At 50.2% G+C, this 23,953-nt stretch overlaps 1 protein-coding gene across 1 annotated transcript in view; it reads right to left on the bottom strand.

Annotated features, from left to right (window-relative positions):
- The window catches only part of LOC140427776 (sorting nexin-9-like), a 169,236-nt gene that overhangs the window by 73,199 nt on the left and 72,084 nt on the right, over positions 1-23,953 (bottom strand). The window contains exons 6-7 of the mRNA XM_072513416.1: positions 16,722-16,803; positions 8,815-8,940 (exon numbers count right to left, since the gene is read on the bottom strand). Of these exons, the coding sequence (XP_072369517.1) occupies positions 8,815-8,940; positions 16,722-16,803 (208 nt within the window). The remainder of the gene's footprint in view (positions 1-8,814; positions 8,941-16,721; positions 16,804-23,953) is intronic.

Below are 23,953 nucleotides of genomic sequence, written 5' to 3'. Positions count from 1 at the left end.
ACTGGTCTGATTAGTAAGTTTGCAGACGACACAAAGGTTGGTGGAATTGCGGATAGCGATGAGGACTGTCTGAGGATACAGCAGGATTTAGATTGTCTGGAGACTTGGGCGGAGAGATGGCAGATGGAGTTTAACCTGGACAAATGTGAGGTAATGCATTTTGGAAGGGCTAATGCAGGTAGGGAATATACAGTGAATGGTAGAACCCTCAAGAGTATTGAAAGTCAAAGAGATCTAGGAGTACAGGTCCACAGATCACTGAAAGGGGCTACACAGGTGGAGAAGGTAGTCAAGAAGGCATACGGCATGCTTGCCTTCATTGGCCGGGGCATTGAGTATAAGAATTGGCAAGTCATGTTGCAGCTGTATAGAACCTTAGTTAGGCCACACTTGGAGTATAGTGTTCAATTCTGGTCGCCACACTACCAGAAGGATGTGGAGGCTTTAGAGAGGGTGCAGAAGAGATTTACCAGAATGTTGCCTGGTATGGAGGGCATAAGCTATGAGGAGCGATTGAATAAACTCGGTTTGTTCTCACTGGAACGAAGGAGGTTGAGGGGCGACCTGATAGAGGTATACAAAATTATGAGGGGCATAGACAGAGTGGATAGTCAGAGGCTTTTCCCCAGGGTAGAGGGGTCAATTACTAGGGGGCATAGGTTTAAGGTGAGAGGGGCAAAGTTTAGAGTAGATGTACGAGGCAAGTTTTTTACGCAGAGGGTAGTGGGTGCCTGGAACTCACTACCGGAGGAGGTAGTGGAGGCAGGGACGATAGGGACATTTAAGGGGCATCTTGACAAATATATGAATAGGATGGGAATAGAAGGATACGGACCCAGGAAGTGTAGAAGATTGTAGTTTAGTCGGGCAGTATGGTCGGCACGGGCTTGGAGGGCCGAAGGGCCTGTTCCTGTGCTGTACATTTCTTTGTTCTTTGTTCTTTGTTCTAAAACAGTCTCCACGAGGATCTCCGGCAGTGCATTATGGATCCTAACTACTAACTGCGTGAAAATGTTTTTCCTCATGTCACCATTGCTTCTTTTGCCAATGAATTAACCAATGAACTTTATCATTCACCAATGTCAACCATTTCTCCCTATCTACTCTGTCCAGAACCCTAATCAAATCCCCTCTCAACATTCTCTTCTCCCAGGAGAACAGACCAAACTTCTCCACTTTATCTAGGTAACTGAAATTCCTCATCACTGGAACAATTGTGGCGAATCTTTCCTCCACTCCATCGGACGCCTTCATATCCTTCGGAAAGTGTGGCATGAAGAATTGGACATAAGAATTGCAGGGGGGCTTGCCAGGAGCAACACCGGGCATACGTAAAAATGAGATGTTTTTTCTTTCTTAATTCGTATGTGGGATGTGGGCATCGCTGGCAGAGCCAGCATTTACTGCCAATCTCGGAAGGCATTTAAAGAGCCGACCACATTGCTGTGGGTCTGGAGTCACATGTAGGTCAGACCAGGTAAGGATGACAGATCTTCTTCCCAAAAGGACATTAGTGAACCAGATAGGTTTTTACGACAATCAACATTGGTTTCATGGTCATCGTTAGACTTCTAATTCAAGATTTTTATTGAATTTAAATTCCATCATCTGCTGTACTGAGATTTGATCCTGGGTACCCAGAGCATCAACCTGGGACGAAATTCTCCGTTATTGGCGCGATGTCCGCCGATCGGCGCCAAAAACGGCGCAAATCCCACCTGCATCACGCCGCCCCAAACGTCGCAAAGTCTCCGGCCTGGAATGGGCTAGCAGCGACATGACGCTATCCGCGCTGGCTCACATGGTTCACGCCGTGCGGCGTCATACACGTCGCACGGCGTGACGGCTCATAAGGACGCGCTGCTCCCCCCCACCCGACCGGAACACCCGACCAGAAGACCCGACCGGATGGCCGCCCGCCGCTCAGCCCCGAGGTTACAGTCTCGTGACATTGAGGTGCTCCTGGATGCAGTGGAGCAGAGGAGGGAGGCCCTGTATCCCGGACACGGCAGCAGAGTCGCCCCACGCCACAGCCGGCATCTGTGGAGGGAGGTGGCAGAGGCCGTCAGCGCTGTGGCCCTGACACCACGGACAGGCACCCATTGCCACAAGGTGAACGACCACCAGAGCAGCCAGGGTGAGCCTCCCCCCCTACCCGATATCCATATCCCCCAGATCCCCCTCCCCCATATCCCCCCTCCCCCATATCCCGCCTCCCCATATCCCCCCTCCCCATATCCCACCTCCCCCATATCCCCCATATCCCCCCTCCCCCATATCCCCCTCCCCATATCCCCCCTCCCCCATATCCCCCATATCCCCCCTCCCCCATATCCGCCTTCCCCCATTTCCCCAAGTGAATCCAGCCCTAACCTTAACCTCTGCAATACACGCGCAACCGATGGCGTGCATTCATATACCTGTCTAACACTGTTGCCTTTTACCCCTGCCACCACCCCCCCACAGGAGAAACGCGCACACAACACCAGGGAGCATGTGAGGACTGGAGGAGGCCCCGCTGATGAGAGGCCACTGACCGAACATGAGGGAAGGGCCCTGGAACTGGCTGGCGGACCTGAGGACCGGGAGGTTGCTGATGCAGAGGTCGGGAGCCCACCAGCAAGTGAGCCACCAACAGCCCGTCCCCATATCCCCCCTCCCCCATATCCCCCATATCCCCCCTCCCCCATATCCCCTATATCCCCCCTCCCCTATATCCCCCCTCCCCCATATCACCTAATCACTGCCTGCGTGTCTAACCATGCATGCTTCATTGTGTATCGCAGGAGCAAAATTCGAGGCACCCATCCCCGCAGATGCAGACCGCCCGCATGATGCCCCTCGGAGATCACGGGAGACGGAGAGACCGGACCCTCTGGCATGCGACGCCCGCAGGATGCCCCTCGGAGACCACTGGAGATGGAGAGACCCAGACCCTCTGGCATGCGACGCCCGCACGATGCCCCTCGGAGACCACGGGAGACGGAGAGACCTGGAGCAACAGGGAGACGACGCCCCCGTCTCGTGCGGGTGCGACGACGCAGGCGTGTGCCACCCAGCGACGAGAGCAGCAGCCACAGGCCCCCGTCACAGCCGAGCCACGAAACCACAACCCAGGACACCCCTAACCAGGACACCCCTACCCAGGACACCCCTACCCAGGACACCCCTACCCAGGACACCCCTACCCAGGACACCACTACCCAGGAAACTGAAATACAGGACAGTGACACAGATTGGATGGGCGGAGACGAACCGCCACCCCAAAGTACCATGGACTCAGAGTCGGACGATGCGCACGACACAACGCCACTGCTGTCACCAACACCCTCCACCATCGCAGAAACACTCACCTCGGTTGGGCACTTTAGTGATGAGGCGTCTGGTACACTCACAGGTGCGCACAACACAGCCGTCCCGGTACAGCAGGTGGAGGTAGGAGCAGCAGAGGCGCCGGGTGGTCGGAGGGCAGACCGGCGCATGCGAACATCTGCCGCCCAGATGGATCCCGGGTTCCTGGAGTTACCACACCCACCCATAGGTCCAATGCAACCACCGAACCTGAGACGAGCGAAGAGGGTGACGGCCGGCTTGCGGCGGCTGCAGTCGCAGGTGGAGGAGTCCACCCGCGTCCAGGAGCTGGGAGTGGTACCGGTCATGCGTGCCACCCAGGCCGACACCGCACGGGTGGCGTCCGCGGTGGAGGCAATGGGTGCGACGGTGTCAGACATGGGGAACGGTTTGCGAGGTCTGGGGCTTTCCGTGCAGGTGGCGTCTGTGGCCCAGGACATGGCTGCCCTCTCACAGGAGGCCATGAGCCAGCGCCAGCGGCAGATGGCAGAGGCGCTCAACGCCATGGCCCAGTCTCAGCAGGCCACCGCTGAGGGCATCGGCGCCATTGCCCATGTGCTAGCCGGCATCGCCCAGACACAGACAGGGATGGCCAACTCCCTGAGCTCCATGGCTGCAAACCTGCAGATCCTTGTCGATACCAGCACGGGCCTCCAGGACTGGCAGCGCCAGATGTCGGGGGGGCGTCGGATGGCCAGTCCGTTCGCATCCCCCACCCATGTAGAGGCCTGGGGGCCATCGGGCACCCCGAGGGAGGAGGAGGTGCCGGGGCCTGTTCCGGGTCCCATTGTTGGGGAGGTCCCAGAACACCTCAACACCTCGGAATCCCCCCCTTCCATCCCAGGTGCATCGGGTGGGCAACGGGCAGGACAGGCTGGCAGCTCGCCATCCCAGTCGCCCGGGCCGCAGCCTGGCCCATCTAGGCCAGGATGCCCCAGGAAACGGCCGCCAAAGGGATCCCGTGTCAGAGGGCAGGAATCACAGGAGTCCACCTCCAGTTCTGCTGTACCGTCTGGGGAACCACGTAGACGTAGTCATAGGGTTCGTAAGGCCAAACAATTAGACACTGAGTAAGTTGGCACGGGTGCAGGGCACAGATGAGTTTTAGGGGCTAGGGCACGTGCATGAACTCCTTTCATTATTAAAGTCAATGTTACACCTACAGAAGCTGCCTTTGTGCTCTGTCCAAAGCGTGCGGGGGTGTCATGTACGTTGAGCGCAAGTGTGTGTGTGAGGGGTGGTCTTACCTCAGCCCCAGGTGAGTCTGCCCCCTTCCCCCTGGGCCGCCATCAACATCCCCCCGGGCAGAGGACGGGACCGTGCGCTGCAGTGTCACAGCCGCATGCAGGGATGGTCCGGGTGGATGGTGGTACTGTGGCCATGGGTCAGACATAGTCCAACGATGTGGAGCCAGGAGCTCATCGCAGGGCGGGATGTCATCATCCTCCATGGCCTGCAATAGACACGTGTCCACCGGCAACTGTGTGAGCCCGGCCGTTGTGCCGCAGGTGGATCGGCAATGGGGGGGGGGTGGTGTGCATGCGGGTGGGGTGGGTGGGGTTGGGGAGGGGGGTGAGGGTGCTGGGTGGGTGGATGGGTGGGGGGTGTGGGTGGTCGGGTGTTGCCATGGTGTGCGGTCTGTGGCCATACTACCCGATTCCCACGCCCATCTAGTCAGTGAAGCGGGTGGCTATCAGTCTGTCCCGTGCCCGCTGGCCCAGCTGGTAACGGTGGACAGCCACCCGCCCGTGTCTAGCCCGTCTGCCCTGACCATTGCCCCCATCCCCCTCATCTGGGGAGGACTGCACCTCTTCCTGCTGCTCCTCCACTCCCCCGTCCTCTGCCTGCGGCACATCGCCCCTCTGCTGGGCTATATTGTGCAGGACGCAGCACACCACAATGATGCGGCCGACCCTATCTGACCGATACAAGAGGTCCAGGCACCTGAAACGCATCTTCAGCACGCCAAAGCACCTCTCTATCACTCCCCTTGTCGCTACATGGGAATCATTGTAGCGGTTCTCCGCCTCATTGCGTGGCCTCCGTATAGGTGTCATGAGCCACGATCGCAATGGGTAGCCCCTGTCGCCCAGCAACCAGCCCCTCAGCCGGGGGTGGCGTCCCTCGTACATGCCGGGGATGGATGACCGCGACAACACGTATGAGTCGTGTACACTGCCCGGGCACCGGGCGCAGACGTGCAGGATCATCATGCGGTGGTCGCAGACCACATGTATGTTCATCGAATAGGTCCCCTTCCTATTGGTGAACACGGCCCTGTTATCTGCAGGTGGCCGCACGGCGATGTGCATCCCATCGATCGCGCCCTGGACCACGGGGAACCCGGCCATGGCAGAGAAGCCCACGGCCCGGGCATCTTGGCTGGCCTGGTCCACAGGGAAGCGGATGTAGAGGTGCACAATGGCATATAGGGCGTCTGTCACTGCCCGGATGCACCGGTGCACCGATGTCTGCGATATGCCGGACAGGTCCCCACTCGGTGCCTGGAATGACCCCGTTGCATAAACGTTCAGGGCCACCGTAACCTTGACGGACACGGGGAGAGGGTGTCCCCCGCCAGTGCCACGCGGTGACAGGTGTGCCAACAGGTGGCAGATGTGTGCCACGGTTTCCCGGCTCATCCGGAGTCTCCTCCTGCATTCCCGGTCCGTGAGGTCCTGGTATGACAGCCGGGGCCGGTACACACGGGGCGTCCTCGGGTGCCTCCGTTGCCGTGGGGCCGCGACGTCCTCCTCCCACTCCTCGTCCTGTCGGTCAGGTGTCCCTCCAGCCTGGTCGGCTGCCGCCTGCCCCTCTGCGGCAGCCTGCGCCGCCTCTCTGGCACGCTCCTCATCCTCCTCCTCATCCAGGGCAACATGGACATTAGCGGCTGCCGCCACGGCGGCCAACATCGCTGGCTGACCGGAAACCATGACGACATGTCATCATTGCCCATACCCCCTCCTTCCCCCAGCCAGGTGGCATGGACCGCATGGGTCCGACTGTTGGAGGCTGGCACCTGGCCAAGTGGACCAACTCACTTGCCCTCACACCCCCCTCCCCGGCACGGACCCCCCCTCCGACCCTTCCCCGGCACGGACCCCGTCCCCCCTCCCCCTCCCCGGCACGGACTCCGTCCCCCCTCCGTCCCCCTCCCTGGCACGGACCCCGTCCCCCTCCCCGGCACGGACCCCGTCCCCCTCCCAGCACGGACTCTGTCCCCCTCCCCGGCACGGACCCCCACCTCCCCGTCCCCCTCCCCGGCACGGACACCCGTTCCCCCCCCCCGGCCCCCTCCCCGGCAGTCATCCTCCCGTCCCCGGCACTCACCCCCCCTCCCGGCACTCCCCCGGAGCCCAGCCCACTCTAACCACCCCCACCGCCGCACACACACACAACCCTACACACACCTCTCCCCCACACATACAGACTGCGGCCATCGCCTCTCCAGCGGCCAACCCCCCAGGCCGTCACCCACCTCCACGCTGGTCGGCGTAAACCTTGAGCACTGGTTGACGCCGATTGAAAGGTGGTTTGATTTACGCCGACGTGACCCGTCATCACGTCGGTGGGACTTCGGCCCACCCGGACGGGAGAATATCGTCAGCCCCGAAATCCATTGCCCCGCGCCCAACCGTGCTATTCTCCGAGGCGTGCGGCGCGATTGACGCCTCGCCGACTTTTCTCCCTTCGGAGAATTCGGCGGGCGGCGGGGGTGGAATTCACGGCGGCCCACGGCGATTCTCCGACCCGGTGGGGGGTCGGAGAATCTCGCCCCTGGTCTCTGGATTATTAGTCCAGTGACAACACCACTACGCCACTGCCTCCCCCTGTCAACCTGGTGAAGCTACAACACAGGACTACTTGTATGCCAAATAGCAGAACAAGTAACAGAGTTAAGCGATCCCAAAACTAACGGATGAGATCTAAACTCTGCAGTCCTGTCACATCCAGTTGTGAATGGTGGTGGATAATCAAACAACTCACTGGAAGAGAAGGCTCCACTATTATCCTTATCCTCAAAGGAGGAGCCCAGAAAATCAGTGCACAAGATAATGCTGAAGAATTCACAACAATCCTCAGCCAGAAGTGCCGAGTAGCTGATCCATCTCGGTCTCCTCTGGAGGTCCCCAGCCTCAGAGGTGTCAGTCTTCAGCCAATTAAATTCACTCCACAGGATATCAAGAACCAGCTAAGACACTGGATAATGCAAAGGCTGTGAGCCCTGACAATATTCCAGCAATAGTACTGAAGACTTGTGCTCCAGAACTTACCGCTCTCCTAGCCAAGCTGTTCCAGTACAGCTGAAACATTGGCATCTACCTGGCAATGTGAAAAATTGCCTTGGTATGTCCTATATAAAAGAAACAGGACAGGCCAATTACCGACCCATCAGTCTACCATCAATCATCAGTAAAGTGATGGAAGGATTCATCAACAGTGCTATCAAGCGGCACTTACTCAGAAATAACCTGCTCACGGATACACAGTTTGGGTTCCGCCAGGGTCACTCAGCTTCTGACCTCATTACAGCCTTGGTTCAAACATGGACAAAAGAGCTGATTGCCAGAGGTGAAGTGAGAGTGACTGCGCTCGATATCTATGCAGCATTTGAATGAGTACGGCATCAAGGAGCCTTAATAAAACTGGAGTCAATGGGATTCAGGGGGAAACCCTCTGCTGCCACAAAGGAAGATAGTTGTAGTGGTTGGATGTCAATCATCTCAGCTCCAGGGCATCATGTAAAATCCAGGAACTCCCTCCCTGATAGCACTGTAGGAGTACCTCTGCCTCAGGGCCTGCAGTGGTTCAAGAAGGCAGATCATCACCACCTCTCAAGGGCAATTAGGGATGGGCAATAAATGCTGGTCTAGCCAGTGACACCATCATCCCATAAATGAAATATAAAGATTGAGGCCATATCAATGTTTGATAGAAGATAACCTCCTTGCTTTTTTACTCTATGCCACTATTAATAAAGCTCAGAATGCTGTACTAACTGCTTTCTCAACCTGTTCTGCCACCTTCAATGATTTATGCACATGTACACCCAGTAATTATTGCTATATGAAAATACAGCCATGAATTCAGCAGATTTTGCATTATTCTGTTACATAGTTATTAGAGGAAATTATACACCACTGTAGGGAACAGGATTTAAGATGAGTTTCAGATTATAATGTAGAAATTACAGAGAGTGATAGTAATGGTTGAGGACTAAAGGCATTCATCTGATATTCCAGTCTCTCTTATTTTGTAGCTGGTGTTAACGTCTAAAGTATGCATGCTAAACCTTCATTCACAGCTGCACTAATTTCCAGCCTAACCATTCTATCAGTTCATTGCAAACCCTACTACACCCTCAGAATTATTAGGGCACAGGAAGAGGCCCCACCCATGCACATTGGATGATTACTTGAAGAGAAACAATGCCCACGTACATGACATGTCACTGATACTTACATTGGGTGTAATTTGGTAAGAAATGTATTTCTTCATCCCTGAATATTTCGTTTCTATCTGAGGATTGGTTATCATGCATTCCAGTGGTACTACTGGATACACCCAGGATGCACCACTTTCATTGAACTAAGGACAAAATAATAGTGTTAATGCAATTCATTTTGGATATAAAATAATCAGTCAGCATATATGAGCTGATGAGCTAAAACAACATTGCAAATGATCAGCGAGTGTATTTTGAAAACAGGATAATTTATCATAGACCCACGATGAGAATTTATTAAACGCAGAAACATTTTGAAAATGCAAGCAAATTAAAGGAATGCCTCACCGTAATGTTTTGGTATTGGAGTTACTCTAACTTTGGAACACATGGGGAGCAATGCAGACTCAAAATGTTAACTCTGTTTCTCGCTCCACAGATGCTGCCAGTCATTCTAAGTTTCTCCAGTATTTTTTGCTTTCATTTCTAACTTTGGACCTAGCCAATTGTAAAATTAGTGTTTTTTTAAAGTAAAAAAGAACAATATTCTCCGCTTATGTAGTTAGTGGCTTGATTGCTAACTTGAGGGAACATGTGGCATTCTCTGGTGATTATTTTGGTAAGAAACCATAGAAACATAGAAACTAGGAGCAGGAGTAGGCCATTTGGTCCCTCGTGCCTGCTCCGCCATTCAATATGATCATGGCTGATCCTCTATCTCAATGCCATACTCCTGCTCTCTCCCCAAAATGCCTTTTGTGTCTAGAAATAAATTTCCTTCTTAAACATATTCAGTGATTTGGTCTTCACAGCCTTCTGTGTTCACCACCCCCCCTCCCCCCTCTGATTGAAGAAATTTCTCCTCATCTCAGTCCTAAACGGCCTCCTAAGGCTGTGACTCTTGGTTCTAGACTCTTCACCCCTTCCCCTCAGCCAGGGGCCACATTATCATTGCATCCAGATTATCAGAATGTTTCAATGAGATCCCTCTCATTCTTCTAAACTCCAGTGAATACCGGCCTAGTGGGCCCACTCTCTCCGCACACAACAATCCTGCCACCCCATGGATCAGTTTGGTGATCCATTGCTGCACTCCCATTTTGAAATCTCCTCCATCAGCCAGTGGTGAAGCTGGTCTTCGGAAAAAATGTGAAAGGAAATTCAGGCATGGTGTAAAACAGGCTGCCCATTCATGAAAACCAGTGTTTGCTTTCAGCAAAGACCAATTTCAAACATGATTCAGCAGCACGAGAAAAGGATCCAATGATACTATTTCCAAAGAAAAGCAGGGGTTCACTCAAAGTCCACCAACCAACACTACCAAAACAAATGAACTGGTGATTCAGTTCATGCTGCCACTCTTGCATACAAAATAACAGTGACCACAATGCAAAAGCAATTAATTGACTGTAAAACACTTCTCAACATCAGAGGATGTGAAAGTTGCGATTATGTGTCTATTTTTGCATAACCATTCAATACTTCAGCCACAAACTCAAGTGGACCTAAGCATGGCAGAAGAAGAAAACTGCACAAGACAAACTTAAAGGAAAAATTACATGTAAAGGGGAATGTCTCGGGGGTGGGATGTGGGTGGGGGGGGGGGGGGGGGGCGTGCATTTTGGGGACAAAAATTTAGAAAGCTTCTGGCGTAAAAGGCATTTGGCATAGTGCATCAAGACACTTAGCACAGCTGAAGGAACATGGATTAGTGGTAAACCAGGATGACAGACCCTGTAGCTGCAGATTTAATCTGCAGATAAATGAAGGGACAGCCCTTCTCTTTGATAACTGAAGTGGAGGTGGTGCTGCTAAAACTGCTCGTGTGGAGAGCTTTCTCCGAACCAGCCCATTGGTCAGTGCTGCAAAAAAGGTGCAATCAAGCCTCAGGACACAGCTGACACGACCATATGCCCATAATAGCAAGGTACCAGGAGCAGCTGTGATCTGGGATTTGAGGAGTTCCAAATGGGGAGGGGGAGCCCAGTAGCAACTGAAATATCTCCCATCAACCTTGAAGGAAGGGGAGGGGGTGATGCACTGAAGGCTGTCGTTTGAGGGCACAGGAAGTGATAATGGAGAGATTTGAAAAGTATTTTAAATTCAATGCAGTTGGAGCCAGGTGAAGGTCGGTGAGAATGGAAATGTTGGGTGAGCAGGAATATAGTGCGGGACAGTATATAGGCGTGCAGGTTTTGAACACGCTGGAGTTTATGAAAGGTGGATTGTGGCAAATAAAAGGGTGGCAAGGAGGACTTGGGGAACTTAGTGCGAGAGGTGACAGGAACATGGATAACGTCCCCAGAATTGGAAGGTGAAGAAAGCAATCTTGATGTTGGACAAGATGTTGGTGTTTGAAGCCAAGACCAAAGTCAAACAAAATGTTAAGACCATTGTGGTGTTGGGTGCTCTGGTGCACAGATGAGCCAACACAGTTGTATGTGGTACAACTCTATTTTATTATAACTCTTATAATACAGTTCGTTCTGGATACTCTGCACGTGCTGTCTCCCTAAGTGTGTTTGGCAACAGATGTGTCCTGGTTCTCCTCTGCAGCTAATACTGACCACCGGGGGTCGTGTCTATGCTTTTATATCTTTCTGTCATTGGTTGTGGTGTTGTGTGTTCTGATTTGTCTGTTGGTGTGTCTATCATGATGTGTGTGTTTGAATATCATGACATCCCCCCTTTTTACAAAGATATGTGCCTACGTGGTTATAAATATAATTGTGTCGTGAGTGCATCGAAGAGTGTGTGTGTGTTATGTACAGCGTGTGTATACGACGTAACTATTTACATGGGGCGATGTCGGGTGCGTCACACTAACAAGGTTGTACCATAACAAAACTTGGATGCGAGAGAAAAAAAAACTTGAACATTGGTCTGGTCAGACGATATCTGGAACAATAAACAACAACAGGTTATAATACAGAAGTGTTTGACTTTTTGAACGTATGAACAGCGTTATAAGTCCAGTCTAATGGGTGACCGCCTCAAGAATGGGCTGGTCCTCAAGCCGGTTCAGCTGTGGAGATTTGGGGTCACACTGGTTCACCTTGGACTGTTGGAGGTGATGCTGTTGCCGAAGTCTCTACTTTACCATTTGTTGTACTTCGTGCAGTGCTTGGTTTTTTCATTCGTGCAAATATAACATTCAACATCTTTGTTAGTGGTGCCTTGGCTGTGGTTTGGTTCTGGTGGCGATGGAAGGGGCATGATCCGTGGCATCTCCACGAAGTCATCCTTGGGAACCAGTGGAGGATCCGGCGTGTGCGTACGGTTCAGTTGCGAGCGTGGAAGGCGGCGCAAAGCTCGCTGATTGCGCCTACGCACCAATCCATCCGCCCTGCATGCCAGGAACAAGGTGGAGTCTTTTTCTTTTTATGTTTGTGGTGGACGGCATCTTGTAGCCGATGGGTCGTCGCCATCGAAGTAGCACCATCACTAATATCATGCAAGGCGATGACTGTGCCAGATGTGGAAGTTGGCCGAGACCGTGTACGCTGGTTCCGGCCACCTGCTGTGCCGGAAGGGCGACTCCGCAGAGAAACGTCGAAGCATGTCGCCTTGGAGAGAGAATTGTTGCTCGCATCAACGTCTGGCGATGGCGCGAATTGGTGTGTCCATCTTGGACCGCCGGTGCTGGTTGCCACTGCCGACCCAGTGGGACTGCCACGCGATCCATTCCCTGTCACCGTGGCATCCGCCGTCACCCTGAGCGTGCCATCACCGAGGCCGCGACACCGCCCGTCCGGAGCAAGGTCTGGCGTGCGCGAATCAGAGTCGGCGCTTGGCTGCTCCCCATCTGGAGTCCGGTCTGCCTTCCGTCGATGCCCCCCGTCCGGAGTCCCAACAGGTTCACTGGAGGCAGCCGAGATTCCCTGAAGCTGCACTTCTGGAGTCGGAATATGCAGGAATGCACCAACCAGTGGAGAGGGTCGAGCCATCGAGGGTGGAAGCGGTGCGCCGCCACCGCAGTCGTCAGTGGTCCCACCGTGATCGTCGAGTGCCTCGGTACGCACTAGGCGAGGTCCGTCACCTTGCACCTTTTGCATGGGAAGTGGGATGCTGTCGTCACTCGTCTCACATCCCGTGGATAGATCCTCATTAGCAGCTTGCTGTTCACTAGGGTTGGGTAAATTGTCAGAGTTTTCATCTGGTGGTGCACACCATGTCGGTGGACTGTCATTGTCTTGCCGTTGTCCTTCATTTGGGCTTTTCTTCTTTGGAATTTTAAATCTTCCCCCAGACATTGCAGAACCTTGTTTATTACCCCCAAATTCTCCCATAGGTATGGTCTCGAATATAGGATCCAATGTTTCTATCGACATTGTACTATTTTCCAAAGAACATTCCGTTTCACTTTTCTTCTCAGGTGCCTCATATGTATCTTTGTCTAATGTACATGCCTTCATGGTCTCTGGGTCTGATTTTGCTGGGACTGGCATGGTCACAGTCTCTCTTTTACTGTTCTCAATTGCCCACATTATACTCCCCATACATAACTGCTTAATCACTGGGGTTAGTGTGGTACAATGGATAATCGGGTCGACCTTATCTGCGTATTCACCATTAGTGGAAAGCACACTTGGTTCACTTGAAACTGCTGTGGGTTTTAAATTCGTTATCTGGCTACTCGATGTCGGTGTCCTCAGGATTCTTGCTCCAATGTTCTGCTCAATAATCAGTGGAGCGTGTATAGGTTCAATGCAATTAATGTTCCCCTCAAGGTTTGAAGAGTCATTACTGACTAACTGCTGGTCTCCGAAGTTGGGATTTTGCGGTGTTGTGTTGAAGGGAGACATCTGTCCCTGCTGTAGATATGATTCAGGTTGTGTTATTTCCATTACCTGAGGATCAATGTCTTGTCCATTTTTTCGATCCGTACTAAAACACTGGCAATTCTCAGTCTGCTCCTTGCAAGTTAAACATTCAATTAATTTCGTTAGCAAATCCTCAGCATCCTTCTGTGGCCGTGCAGCATTATTAATCTCTGTTCGGCTATAATGATCCTGAAGGTCAGCGCATAAACCTTTTTTCTTCGGGCTTGGACGAGGCGATTCCTTTGGCTTGTCTTCAGTTGGGCTTGAACAGTCTTCAGCGCTGTGCCCTTCATTGTAGCATGAGAGACCGTCATGTTCATGCTGCTGTGTAGTGGAGCATGGTAGGCTGTTATAGCCTTCTTGCTGTTCACGTGAGCATGGCAGACTTGCATCGTCTGCCGCTGGTTGGTCAGGAGAGGTTGCTAGACCCTCATGGTCTTGTTCCTGCAAGGACTGCGCTCTGGAGTCTTGCGTTCCTTCCATCGTGGAGTCCGTCCACGAGCTCTCTGTGGAGGCTTGTGACACTGGAGTCACTTCTTGTTCGTGCAAGGACTGCGCTCTGGAGTCTTGCGTTGCTTCTATCGTGGAGGCTGTCCACGAGCTCTCTGTGGAGGCTTGTGACACTGGAGTCACTTCTTGTTCGTGCAAGGACTGCGCTCTGGAGTCTTGCATCGCTTCTATCGTGGAGGCTGTCCACGAGCTCTCTGTGGAGGCTTGTGACACTGGAGTCACTTCTTGTTCGTGCAAGGACTGCGCTCTGGAGTCTTGCATTTCTGCAATTGTGGAGTCTGTCCACGAGCTTGCTGTGGAAGCTTGTGACACTGGAGTCACTTCTGGTTCATGCGAGGACTGCACTCTGGAGTCTTGCATGTCTTCTTTCATAGAGTCGGGAACGTTGAGCGGGACATGGACCACGCTCTGTGTGGCAGCAGGGCACTCTCCGTGTGCTTGCACCGCTCCCTGTCTGTTAATGTCAGGCTGCAGCATCATCCGGTACTGATAAGTTGGAACGTCATATCTGCTGGATTGAAGCTCCTCAAATCCGAAAAATGAATCCGCATCTGCGTCGGATTCAATGTGGGGGCCGCCAATGTGCAACACGAAAGGTTCGTCCGAGTCATAGTCATATAGGACCACGGAGCTATCATTGGGCTCGCGAGGTCCGGAAACACTGTAAAGATCGTCATCGAAGTATTCAAGGTCGGAATCATCGGCTTGTGCGTAGGTAACTGCTTGTCGGAGGGTTCTTCGGAGGTCAAATTCATCTCCTGGGTCAATTTGCGGCACTGTGCTGTCATTCCAGGTGAGGGAGGGTTGTTTTACAGCTTTAACAGATTTTTGTTTTTTTGATTTGGGACGTTTCCCTTTTAAATTGGATTTGGGACGTTTCCCTTTTAAATTGGTGCAGTCTGGGGCCTCTGACATCCTGACGCTCGGTATGTAGCACGTAGGAAGCGACTGCGCATGCTCAGATCGCTGTTCCTTTACCGATGGCCGTTTTCTGGACTGCGCATGCGCAGCATCTCGCGCATGCGCAAACGAAAGTTCCGGTTCTGCGCACTGCTCGCGCAACTGTGCTAGCGTGATACCTTTAGCAAGATGGCCGCCGACCTCGACCCAGCCTTCTCTCAGGCCCGGGATTTCGGCCTCTGGGAATTCGGGCTCCAGGATCCCAGCCACGAGGTGAGTACTGCAGCTTTTCTTACCTTTATGTGCCGATTGGATTGCGTTTTCTTCACAGTACTTGGAGAATTTGCCCAGGACTGCCTGGTAATCGTACCTTTGCTGCCTCCTGAAGAACCTGAACCTTCTGAATATTTCTCTTGCCCTTGCACCGGCGATGGTGAGGAGAAATTCAATTTTTTCCCTATCATCCAGGTCTTGGAGTTCAGCTGCCACCAGGAACAATTCGAACATTTGCCGGAATCGCCGCCAGTTTTCGCGGAGGTCGCCATGGCACTGGAGCGGCTGCGGAACCGGGAGCTCGTACATCATGCCTGGGCACTGCTGGTTGTCTGTGTACACGGAGGTATGCCGGCAGGTATCGATCCACTCCTGTACCATGTGGTGTTGGGTGCTCTGGTGCACAGATGAGCCAACACAGTTGTATGTGGTACAACTCTATTTTATTATAACTCTTATAATACAGTTCGTTCTGGATACTCTGCACGTGCTGTCTCCCTAAGTGTGTTTGGCAACAGATGTGTCCTGGTTCTCCTCTGCAGCTAATACTGACCACCGGGGGTCGTGTCTGTGCTTTTATATCTTTCTGTCATTGGTTGTGGTGTTGTGTGTTCTGATTTGTCTGTTGGTGTGTCTATCATGATGTGTGTGTTTGAATATCATGACAACCATAAGACCATAAGACATAGGAGCAGAATTAGGCCACTCGGCCCATCGAGTCTGCTCCGCCATTCAGTCATGGCTGATATTTTTCTCATCCCCATTCTCCTGCCTTCTCCCCATAACCCTTGATCCCCTTATTGATTTTACAGAGCCCGATTTAGCTAGAGCATGTGGAAATGGCACTAACGAGAGTTAGTGCAAAGAGATTGGAGTTCTTGGCAGGGACTGAAGACATTGAGACAGGGGAATTTCAACGTTGGTGCAAAAGGTGTGGGAGTCAGCAATATGCTCGTCGAAGGTCACACTCAGGAGGCCCAAACCAGTTTTGGGTGTGGCCGTTGTTTCAGTTGCAAGTTCACATTTTTCTGGCTATGTATAACCAACATCTCCACAAGCTGAGTAACGGAGATTACAACCTAAAGCCAGGAGTCGCTGAATGTAGAAGTAACAGCGGAATGAAAGAAAAAAAACAATACATTTTCATTGACACAACCTCTTGTTGGATGCTAGTTATTGTTACAATCACAATATCCTGTTTTTCATAAATGGGCAAAAGGCGATATAGTGAGGAACAAAGAAACTGTACTTCTCCTTTGGTACTCACTGGCCCCACCAATTTGATAATCTGGCATGATTTCTGAAACATCGCTGGCCAATCTAAGTGAATGCTTAGATTTGTAGAATTGTACACTTTGAAGCATGTTAAAATTTAGCATCTCATTTAAAAACACAAATACAATATCATTTTTACTTACTGTCAGTTGAATTTTTGTGGTTGTCTTTACAGTTTTTCCTGCCATGAAAGGTTCTGCGTCTGTTTTTGTAAAATGGTACAATCTACAATCATCAGAAGAAGTGCTTAATTTTTCAGTCAAAACCAAACTGAAACCTACTTTTAATACAGAGTATGTATACAAGATGAGGACGACGATAGACAAGTTGTTTCTAACTGCAATTTTCTAATCATGACATACTCATCATGTGGGCTAAATTAAAGAGAGAGGTGATTTAGTAATAACTTGCACCACTGAACAACCTTTGCTTGAGGGTGTCTCAGCAAAAGGCAGTTACATCTTTTTCCAAGTAGAAATCTAGCAACCATGACAATAATATATAATGGAATATTTCCAGCAGGTTTGCAAACAGAAGGCCCTATCAGCACATGGGCTCATTAAAGTTTCCCCAGTTACTGTGTTATAACCCCCTTTAAAACCAATAACTTTAAAAAAAATATTTGAATTTCTAGTCACTGGCTGAAAGGATCGCACAACACAACTTCAGGTTTTAAGACATTTACTGCAGCAAACAAACTAAAAACAGCATGATCTAAACAGTATTTTATACTCTTAAACTATTGAAAAGAAATTCCCCAATTCGCACCAGAATTCCAATGCCATGGTTAGAACTAGTCCAAAGTCCCCCGCCCCCACCACCCCCACAACACCATAAGACATAGGAGTGGAAGTAAGGCCATTCGGCCCATCGAGTCCACTCCACCATTCAATCATGGCTGATTTCAACTCCATTTACCCGCTCTCTCTCCATAGCCCTTAATTCCTCGAGAAATCAAGAATTTATCAACTTCTGTCTTAAAGACATTCAAAGTCCCGGCCTCCACCGCCCTCTGTGGCAATGAATTCCACAGTCCCACCACTCTCTGACTGAAGAAATTTCTCCTCATCTCTGTTCTAAAGTGACTCCCATTTATCCTCAGGCTGTGCCCCCGGGTCCTAGTCTCCCCTGCTAATGGAAACAACTTCCCTACGTCCACCCTAGCTAAGCTTTTCATTATCTTGTAAGTTTCTATTAGATCTCCCCTCAACCTCCTAAACTCCAATGAATATAATCCCAGGATCCTCAGACGTTCATCGTATGTTAAGCCTACCATTCCTGGGATCATCCGTGTGAATCTCCGCTGGACCTGCTCAAGTGCCAGTATGTCCTTCCTAAGGTGTGGGGCCCAAAATTGCTCACAGTATTCTAAATGGGGCCTAACTAATGCCTTATAAAGCTTCAGAAGTACATCCCTGCTTTTATATTCCAAGCCTCTTGAGAGAAATGGCAACATTGCATTTGCTTTCTTAATTACGGACTAAGCCTGCAATTTACCTTTAGAGAATCCTGGACTAGGACTCCCAAGTCCCTTTGCACTTCAGTATTATGAATTCTGTCACCGTTTAGAAAATAGTCCATGCCTCTATTCTTTTTTCCAAAGTGCAAGACCTCACACTTGCCCAAGTTGAATTTCATCAGCCATTTCTTGGACCACTCCCCTAAACTGTCTAAATCTTTCTGCAGCCTCCCCACCTCCTCAGTACTACCTGTCCCTCCACCTATCTTTGTATCATCGGCAAACTTAGCCAGAATACCACAGTCCCGTCATCTAGTTCGTTAATATATAAAGAGAACAGCTGTGGCCCCAACACTGAACCCTGCGGGACAACACTCGTCACCGGTTGCCATTCCGAAAAAGAACCCTTTATCCCAACTCTCTGCCTTCTGCCTGACAGCCAATCGTCAATCCATGTTAGTACCTTGCCTCGAATACCATGGGCCCTTATTTTACTCAGCAGTCTCCCGTGAGGCACCTTATCAAAGATAGATAACATTCATTGGCTCTCCTTGGTCTAACCTATTTGACATCTCTTCAAAGAACTCTAACAGGTTTGTCAGGCACGACCTCCCCTTACTAAATCCATGCTGACTTGTCCTAATCTGACCCTGCAACTTCCAAGAATTTAGAAATCTCATCCTTAACAATGGATTCTAGAATCTTGCCAACAATCGAGGTTAGGCTAATTGGTCTATAATTTTCCATCTTTTTCCTTGTTCCCTTCTTGAACAGGGGGGTTACAACAGCGATTTTCCAATCCTCTGGGACTTTCCCTGACTCCAGTGACTTTTGAAAGATCATAACTAACGCCTCCACAATTTCTTCAGCTATCTCCTTTAGAACTCTAGGATGTAGCCCACCTGGGCCCGGAGATTTATCAATTTTTAGACCTCTTAGTTTCTCTAGCACTTTCTCCTTTGTGATGGCTACCATATTCAACTCTGCCCCCTGACTCTCCTGAATTGTTGGGATATTACTCATGTCTTCTACTGTGAAGACTGACGCAAAGTACTTATTTAGTTCCTCAGCTATTTCCTTGTCTCCCATCACTAGATTACCAGCGTCATTTTGGAGCGGCCCAATGTCTACTTTTGCCTCCCGTTTGTTTTTAATGTATTTAAAGAAACTTTTACTATCATTCCTAATGTTACTGGCTAGCCTACCTTCATATTTGATCCTCTCTTTCCTTATTTCTCTCTTTGTTATCCTCTGTTTGTTTTTGTAGCCTTCCCAATCTTCTGACTTCCCACTACTCTTTGCCACATTATAGGCTTTCTCTTTTGCTTTGATGCATTCCCTAACTTCCTTTGTCAGCCATGGCTGCCGAATCCCCCCTCTGATAACCTTTCTTTTCTTTGGGATGAACCTCTGCACTGTGTCCTCAATTACTCCCAGAAACTCCTGCCATTGCTGTTCTACTGTCTTTCCCACTAGGCTCTGCTCCCAGTCGATTTGCGTCAGTTCCTCCCTCATGCCCCTGTAGTTACCTTTATTTAACTGTAACACCTTTACATCTGATTCTACCTTCTTTCTTTCAAATTGCAGATTGAATTCTACCATATTATGATCACTGCCTCCTAAGTGTTCCCTTACTTTAAGATCTTTAATCAAGTCTGGCTCATCTCTGGGACATCTATGACCGGCTTGAAAGGATACTGGAGAGGGAGGGGGAGGATCCAGTTGTTGTGGTCCATGTCGGTCCCAACAACATAGGCAAGTCTAGGAAAGAGGACCTGTTTAGAGATTATAAAGAGCTAGGATTCAAATTAAAAAACAGGTCCTCAAGGGTCATAATCTCCGGATTACTGCCCGAGCCACATGCAAATTGGCATAGGGAGGCAAGAATAAGGGAAGTTAACACGTGGCTGAAAGAGTGGTGTGGGAATGAGTGGTTCCTTTTCATGGGACACTGGCATCAGTTTTGGGACAGGGGGGACCTATACCGTTGGGATGGTCTCCACCTGAACCAAGCTGGGACCAGTGTTCTGGCGAAAAGACTAAATAGGGTGGTCAATAGGACTTTAAACTAAAGATTGGGGGGGAAGGGAAAGTCAGGGAACCAAGAGGTGAAGTAATCAGTGGGAAGCGTAGCTGCTTAGGAATACAAAAAAGCACGAAAAGACAGAACTCAGGAGAGGTTACGATAGTCCCCATCCCACAAAATATGACACAGTGTATGGAAAGGCTCAGTAAACCAAGGTCCACCACACTAAGAAAACAAAAAGGGATGGTCAATAGAGAATTAAAGGTGCTATATTTAAATGAGCGCAGTGTACGGAACAAGGTAGATGAGCTTGTGGCCCAGATTGTGACTGGCAGGTATGATGTGGTAGGCATCACAGAGACGTGCTTGCAGGGGGTTCAGGACTGGCATTTAAACATCCAGGGATTCACAACCTATCGAAAAGACAGAGAGGTGGGCAGAGGAGGCGGGGTTGCCTTGTTAATTAGGAATGAAATTAAATCAATGGCAGAAAACGACATAGGGTCAGATGATGTGGAGTCTGTGTGGGTAGAGTTGAGGAACCACAAAGGCAAAAAAACCAAAATGGGAGTTATGTACATGCCTCCTAACAGTGGTCAGGACCAGGGGCACAAAATGCACCACGAAATAGAAAGTGCATGTCAGAAAGGCAAGGTCACAGGGATCGTGGAGGACTTCAATATGCAGGTGGACTGGGTAAATAATGCTGCCAGTGGACCCAAGGAAAGGGAATTCATTGAATGTTTACAGGAGGGCTTTTTGGAACAGCTTGTGATGGAGCCCACGAGGGAACAGGCCATTCTGGATTTAGTGTTATGTAAGTCTTGGTGAAATTACCAAGCCACACAATGGCTTCCTTCCTTTTCCAATTGGATAACTTCTTATACCAGAACTGACTTTCACTGTGAGGGTAACACTGAAAATTCTTTCTGTCTAGCCCAAATTATGCAAATCTTCCAGCCTCTTTTAAATCCTCACAAACTTGGGGCGGGATTCTCCCCAGGGGGCCTCCGATGTGGCCTGGCCCGCGATCAGGACCCACCGCTAGGTGGGCCGGCCTCTCTGTCTCCCGGCCTCCTTTCTTCTGTCCGGCGCCTGTACTCCTGCGCCATGTTGGGTCGGGGCCGGTGCGGACAAGGGAGACACCGCGCATGCACGGAAATCGCGCCGGTGGGATTGCGCATGCGCGGGATCGCGCCAGACCCACTGCACATGCGGCATCCTCCAGCGCCCATTCCATGGCCGGATCAGCAGCTGGAGCAGTGTGAACCACTCCAGCGACCTGCTGGCCCCTATTGCTGATCCTGGAAAAACATTTCCGACGGCGTCAACACTTTGTAGCCTCAGGATCAGAGAATCCCGCCCATGGTCCCTTCAATTTGAGCAGGGATCTCCCACTCACGCTCTGCTTCATGAACAATAAGCATTTTCTCTGCTTTAGATGCAGGGCTGGCTACCTTTATTTCTTGCTCTATGTCTTGCAGGTGGCTGCAGACTGATTTCTGTTTGTGAAGTTCAATGATATTTTAGAAGCCCTGATACATCCCTGTGAGATATGGCGACCAAAACCTGAATTTACACTTGCAGTGTCAAGGCAACTCCCAGCTCTGCAAACGCAACCTGGGAAAAGATGCCCCAGAAGGTCTGACTTTTAGCTTGGGGGCGTGGGGGGGGGGGGGGGGGGGGGGGGCGGGGCGGGGGGGGCGGGGCGGGGGGGAATATTAATTTCCTGGAGGTTGCCGTATATGGAGGTGGGCTGGGCTGATTGGTTGCCTTGGTCTATGTCAAATGTGTCAAATGTTTAAAAAAACAAAGCAATAAAACTGCCATTGCCCTTACATATACCATGTCAACTCACACAGTATCCACCAACGGCAATCCTTAGGACCCATGCTGAGATGCGCTTAACTAAAGTTCTGAAGTGTCTCCTGAAGAAACCAGTATTTAAAATGAAAACACTCTCATTGATTAAAAACTGATTCACTACTTTTAACTTTCTTTAATATCTTATATAAACAAACGTTGGAATTTATAGTCCCACTTCAAAGAGTCTATAACCATTTGGAGCTGTCAATCAAACTCTGAATGAGAGGCGCCCCACAATGATAGTGGAAGGTCCTGAAATCAGTCATGCAGCACGCATCTGATAATGGAAACCCTCAGGGTTTAACAGGCAAAGTAAAGAAAGAAGTACTGATGTTTTGTCAACAACGCAGACATTTCTTTTCAAATATTTAAAGAGCAGGAGTTTTAAATGCCTTGATAGCTTAACAGTTCATTTTGTTTGTTCATTTTGACCGGTCCAATGAGTTTATGCACTTTTTTATCCACATTCATATCTACTTTTAGCAATCCCAAAGTGCACCCTGCTCCTCCCAAAGAGCACCTTACCTGCCCCAAACATATCCTGAGAACCTATCCAAAGATGTAGTGTACCCCTCCAAAATGATACGCCACCTATCCAAATAACTCTGCAAAGTTCAGACCTGCTCCTACCAGATCTACTCTGCACCATCGTGTTTTCCACTGCTAACTGGAATATCTGACATGACTGGAGGCAGCTGCACAATTGAATCATGGCTGTCCAATTCAGAACACTGACACAATCGCCTCTCTCACCCGCCTCCCCCACCCCAACTCCCCTCTCTCCTGCTCCAGTGAAAGTAGTGCTTAAAGGTCGAAGGTACAGTCTTTATGAAACCTCAGATTTAACAGTCCACCCACAGTTAGCACAAATACTCGAGCTATTGTCTACAGGTGTGAACCTGAGGCAGTGGCATAGTGGCATTGTCACTGTGCTAGTAATCCAGAGACCCAGGGTAATGCTCTGGGGACCTGGGTTCGAATCCCACCCTGGCAGATGGTGAAATTTGAATTTTTAAAATTGGAATTATCCCTAATTGGCATAAAAACCCAACTGGTTCACTAATGCCAGTTAGAGAAGGAAATCTGTCCAGGTGATGAGGGGTGCTGTCACCTGGAAATCCCATTGACAATGCCGGAGTCGGTACATCCCACTGGTTGGCTGTCTCCATCGCTGGAAAACACGTGGCGGGGTGCTCGGTAAATCCCGTCCATCATCTTGACAATATGTCACTGTTCCTTCAGTTTGCTGGGTCAATATCCTGGAACTCCCTTGCTAACAGCACTGTAGGTGTGCCTACACCACATGAACTGAACAGTTTAAGAAGGCAGTTCCACCTTCTCAAGGGCAATTAGGGATGGGCAACAAAAATTGGCCTGGGGTGAGTGGAAATTGGGGAATATGGAAGAATTTTGGAGGGGTGAGGGCAGGGATTGGTACAAAGAGGGTGACGGAGCTTGGGGGGAAAATGTTAGAGGCCTCACACTCATCTCCAGAACTGGGCTGATGTTCCAGTGAATAGAGGTGGGCTTTCTAACCTGCCTGCTATACAGCCACCTACTTCCATTCCCACCTCTGCCCTGTGGTGTGGTCCCGACTCCAGCCCACTCCCAACTAGGGGCAAAAATACGGTAAACCATTCAGGAGGTGGGATCATGACATCAGGAAATGCCCTGACCTGTGACTCCCACCTCAAAGGAGAAAATATGGCACAACGAAAATCGTCAGGACTTCCTGTCTTAGTGATTCCAGCTATTCATTGTGGAGTTCATGTCAATTGTCTGAGGTCCACACCACAAGGTATTCACCACTGCATGCCACAAAGTCCAATGTAAAAATAATCATTAGTGGAGCCATGTTGCATCCCAGCAATTTATAGCCCAGTAGTCAATGGATTATGTATTCACATTGACTACAATCTGTGGCATACAGTTTTGGAATTAATTGCAGTTTGCGTTAGAAATGTACAAAAATTTTTATCATGCAATTGTTATAGAATTCAACTTACCCAAATTTATCCCCAAAA

The sequence above is a fragment of the Scyliorhinus torazame genome, chromosome 8 (assembly GCF_047496885.1).
Source record: "Scyliorhinus torazame isolate Kashiwa2021f chromosome 8, sScyTor2.1, whole genome shotgun sequence".
Taxonomy (NCBI): domain Eukaryota; kingdom Metazoa; phylum Chordata; class Chondrichthyes; order Carcharhiniformes; family Scyliorhinidae; genus Scyliorhinus; species Scyliorhinus torazame.
Note: the sequence above shows the minus strand (reverse complement) of the source record. Positions and strands in the feature narration are given on the sequence as shown.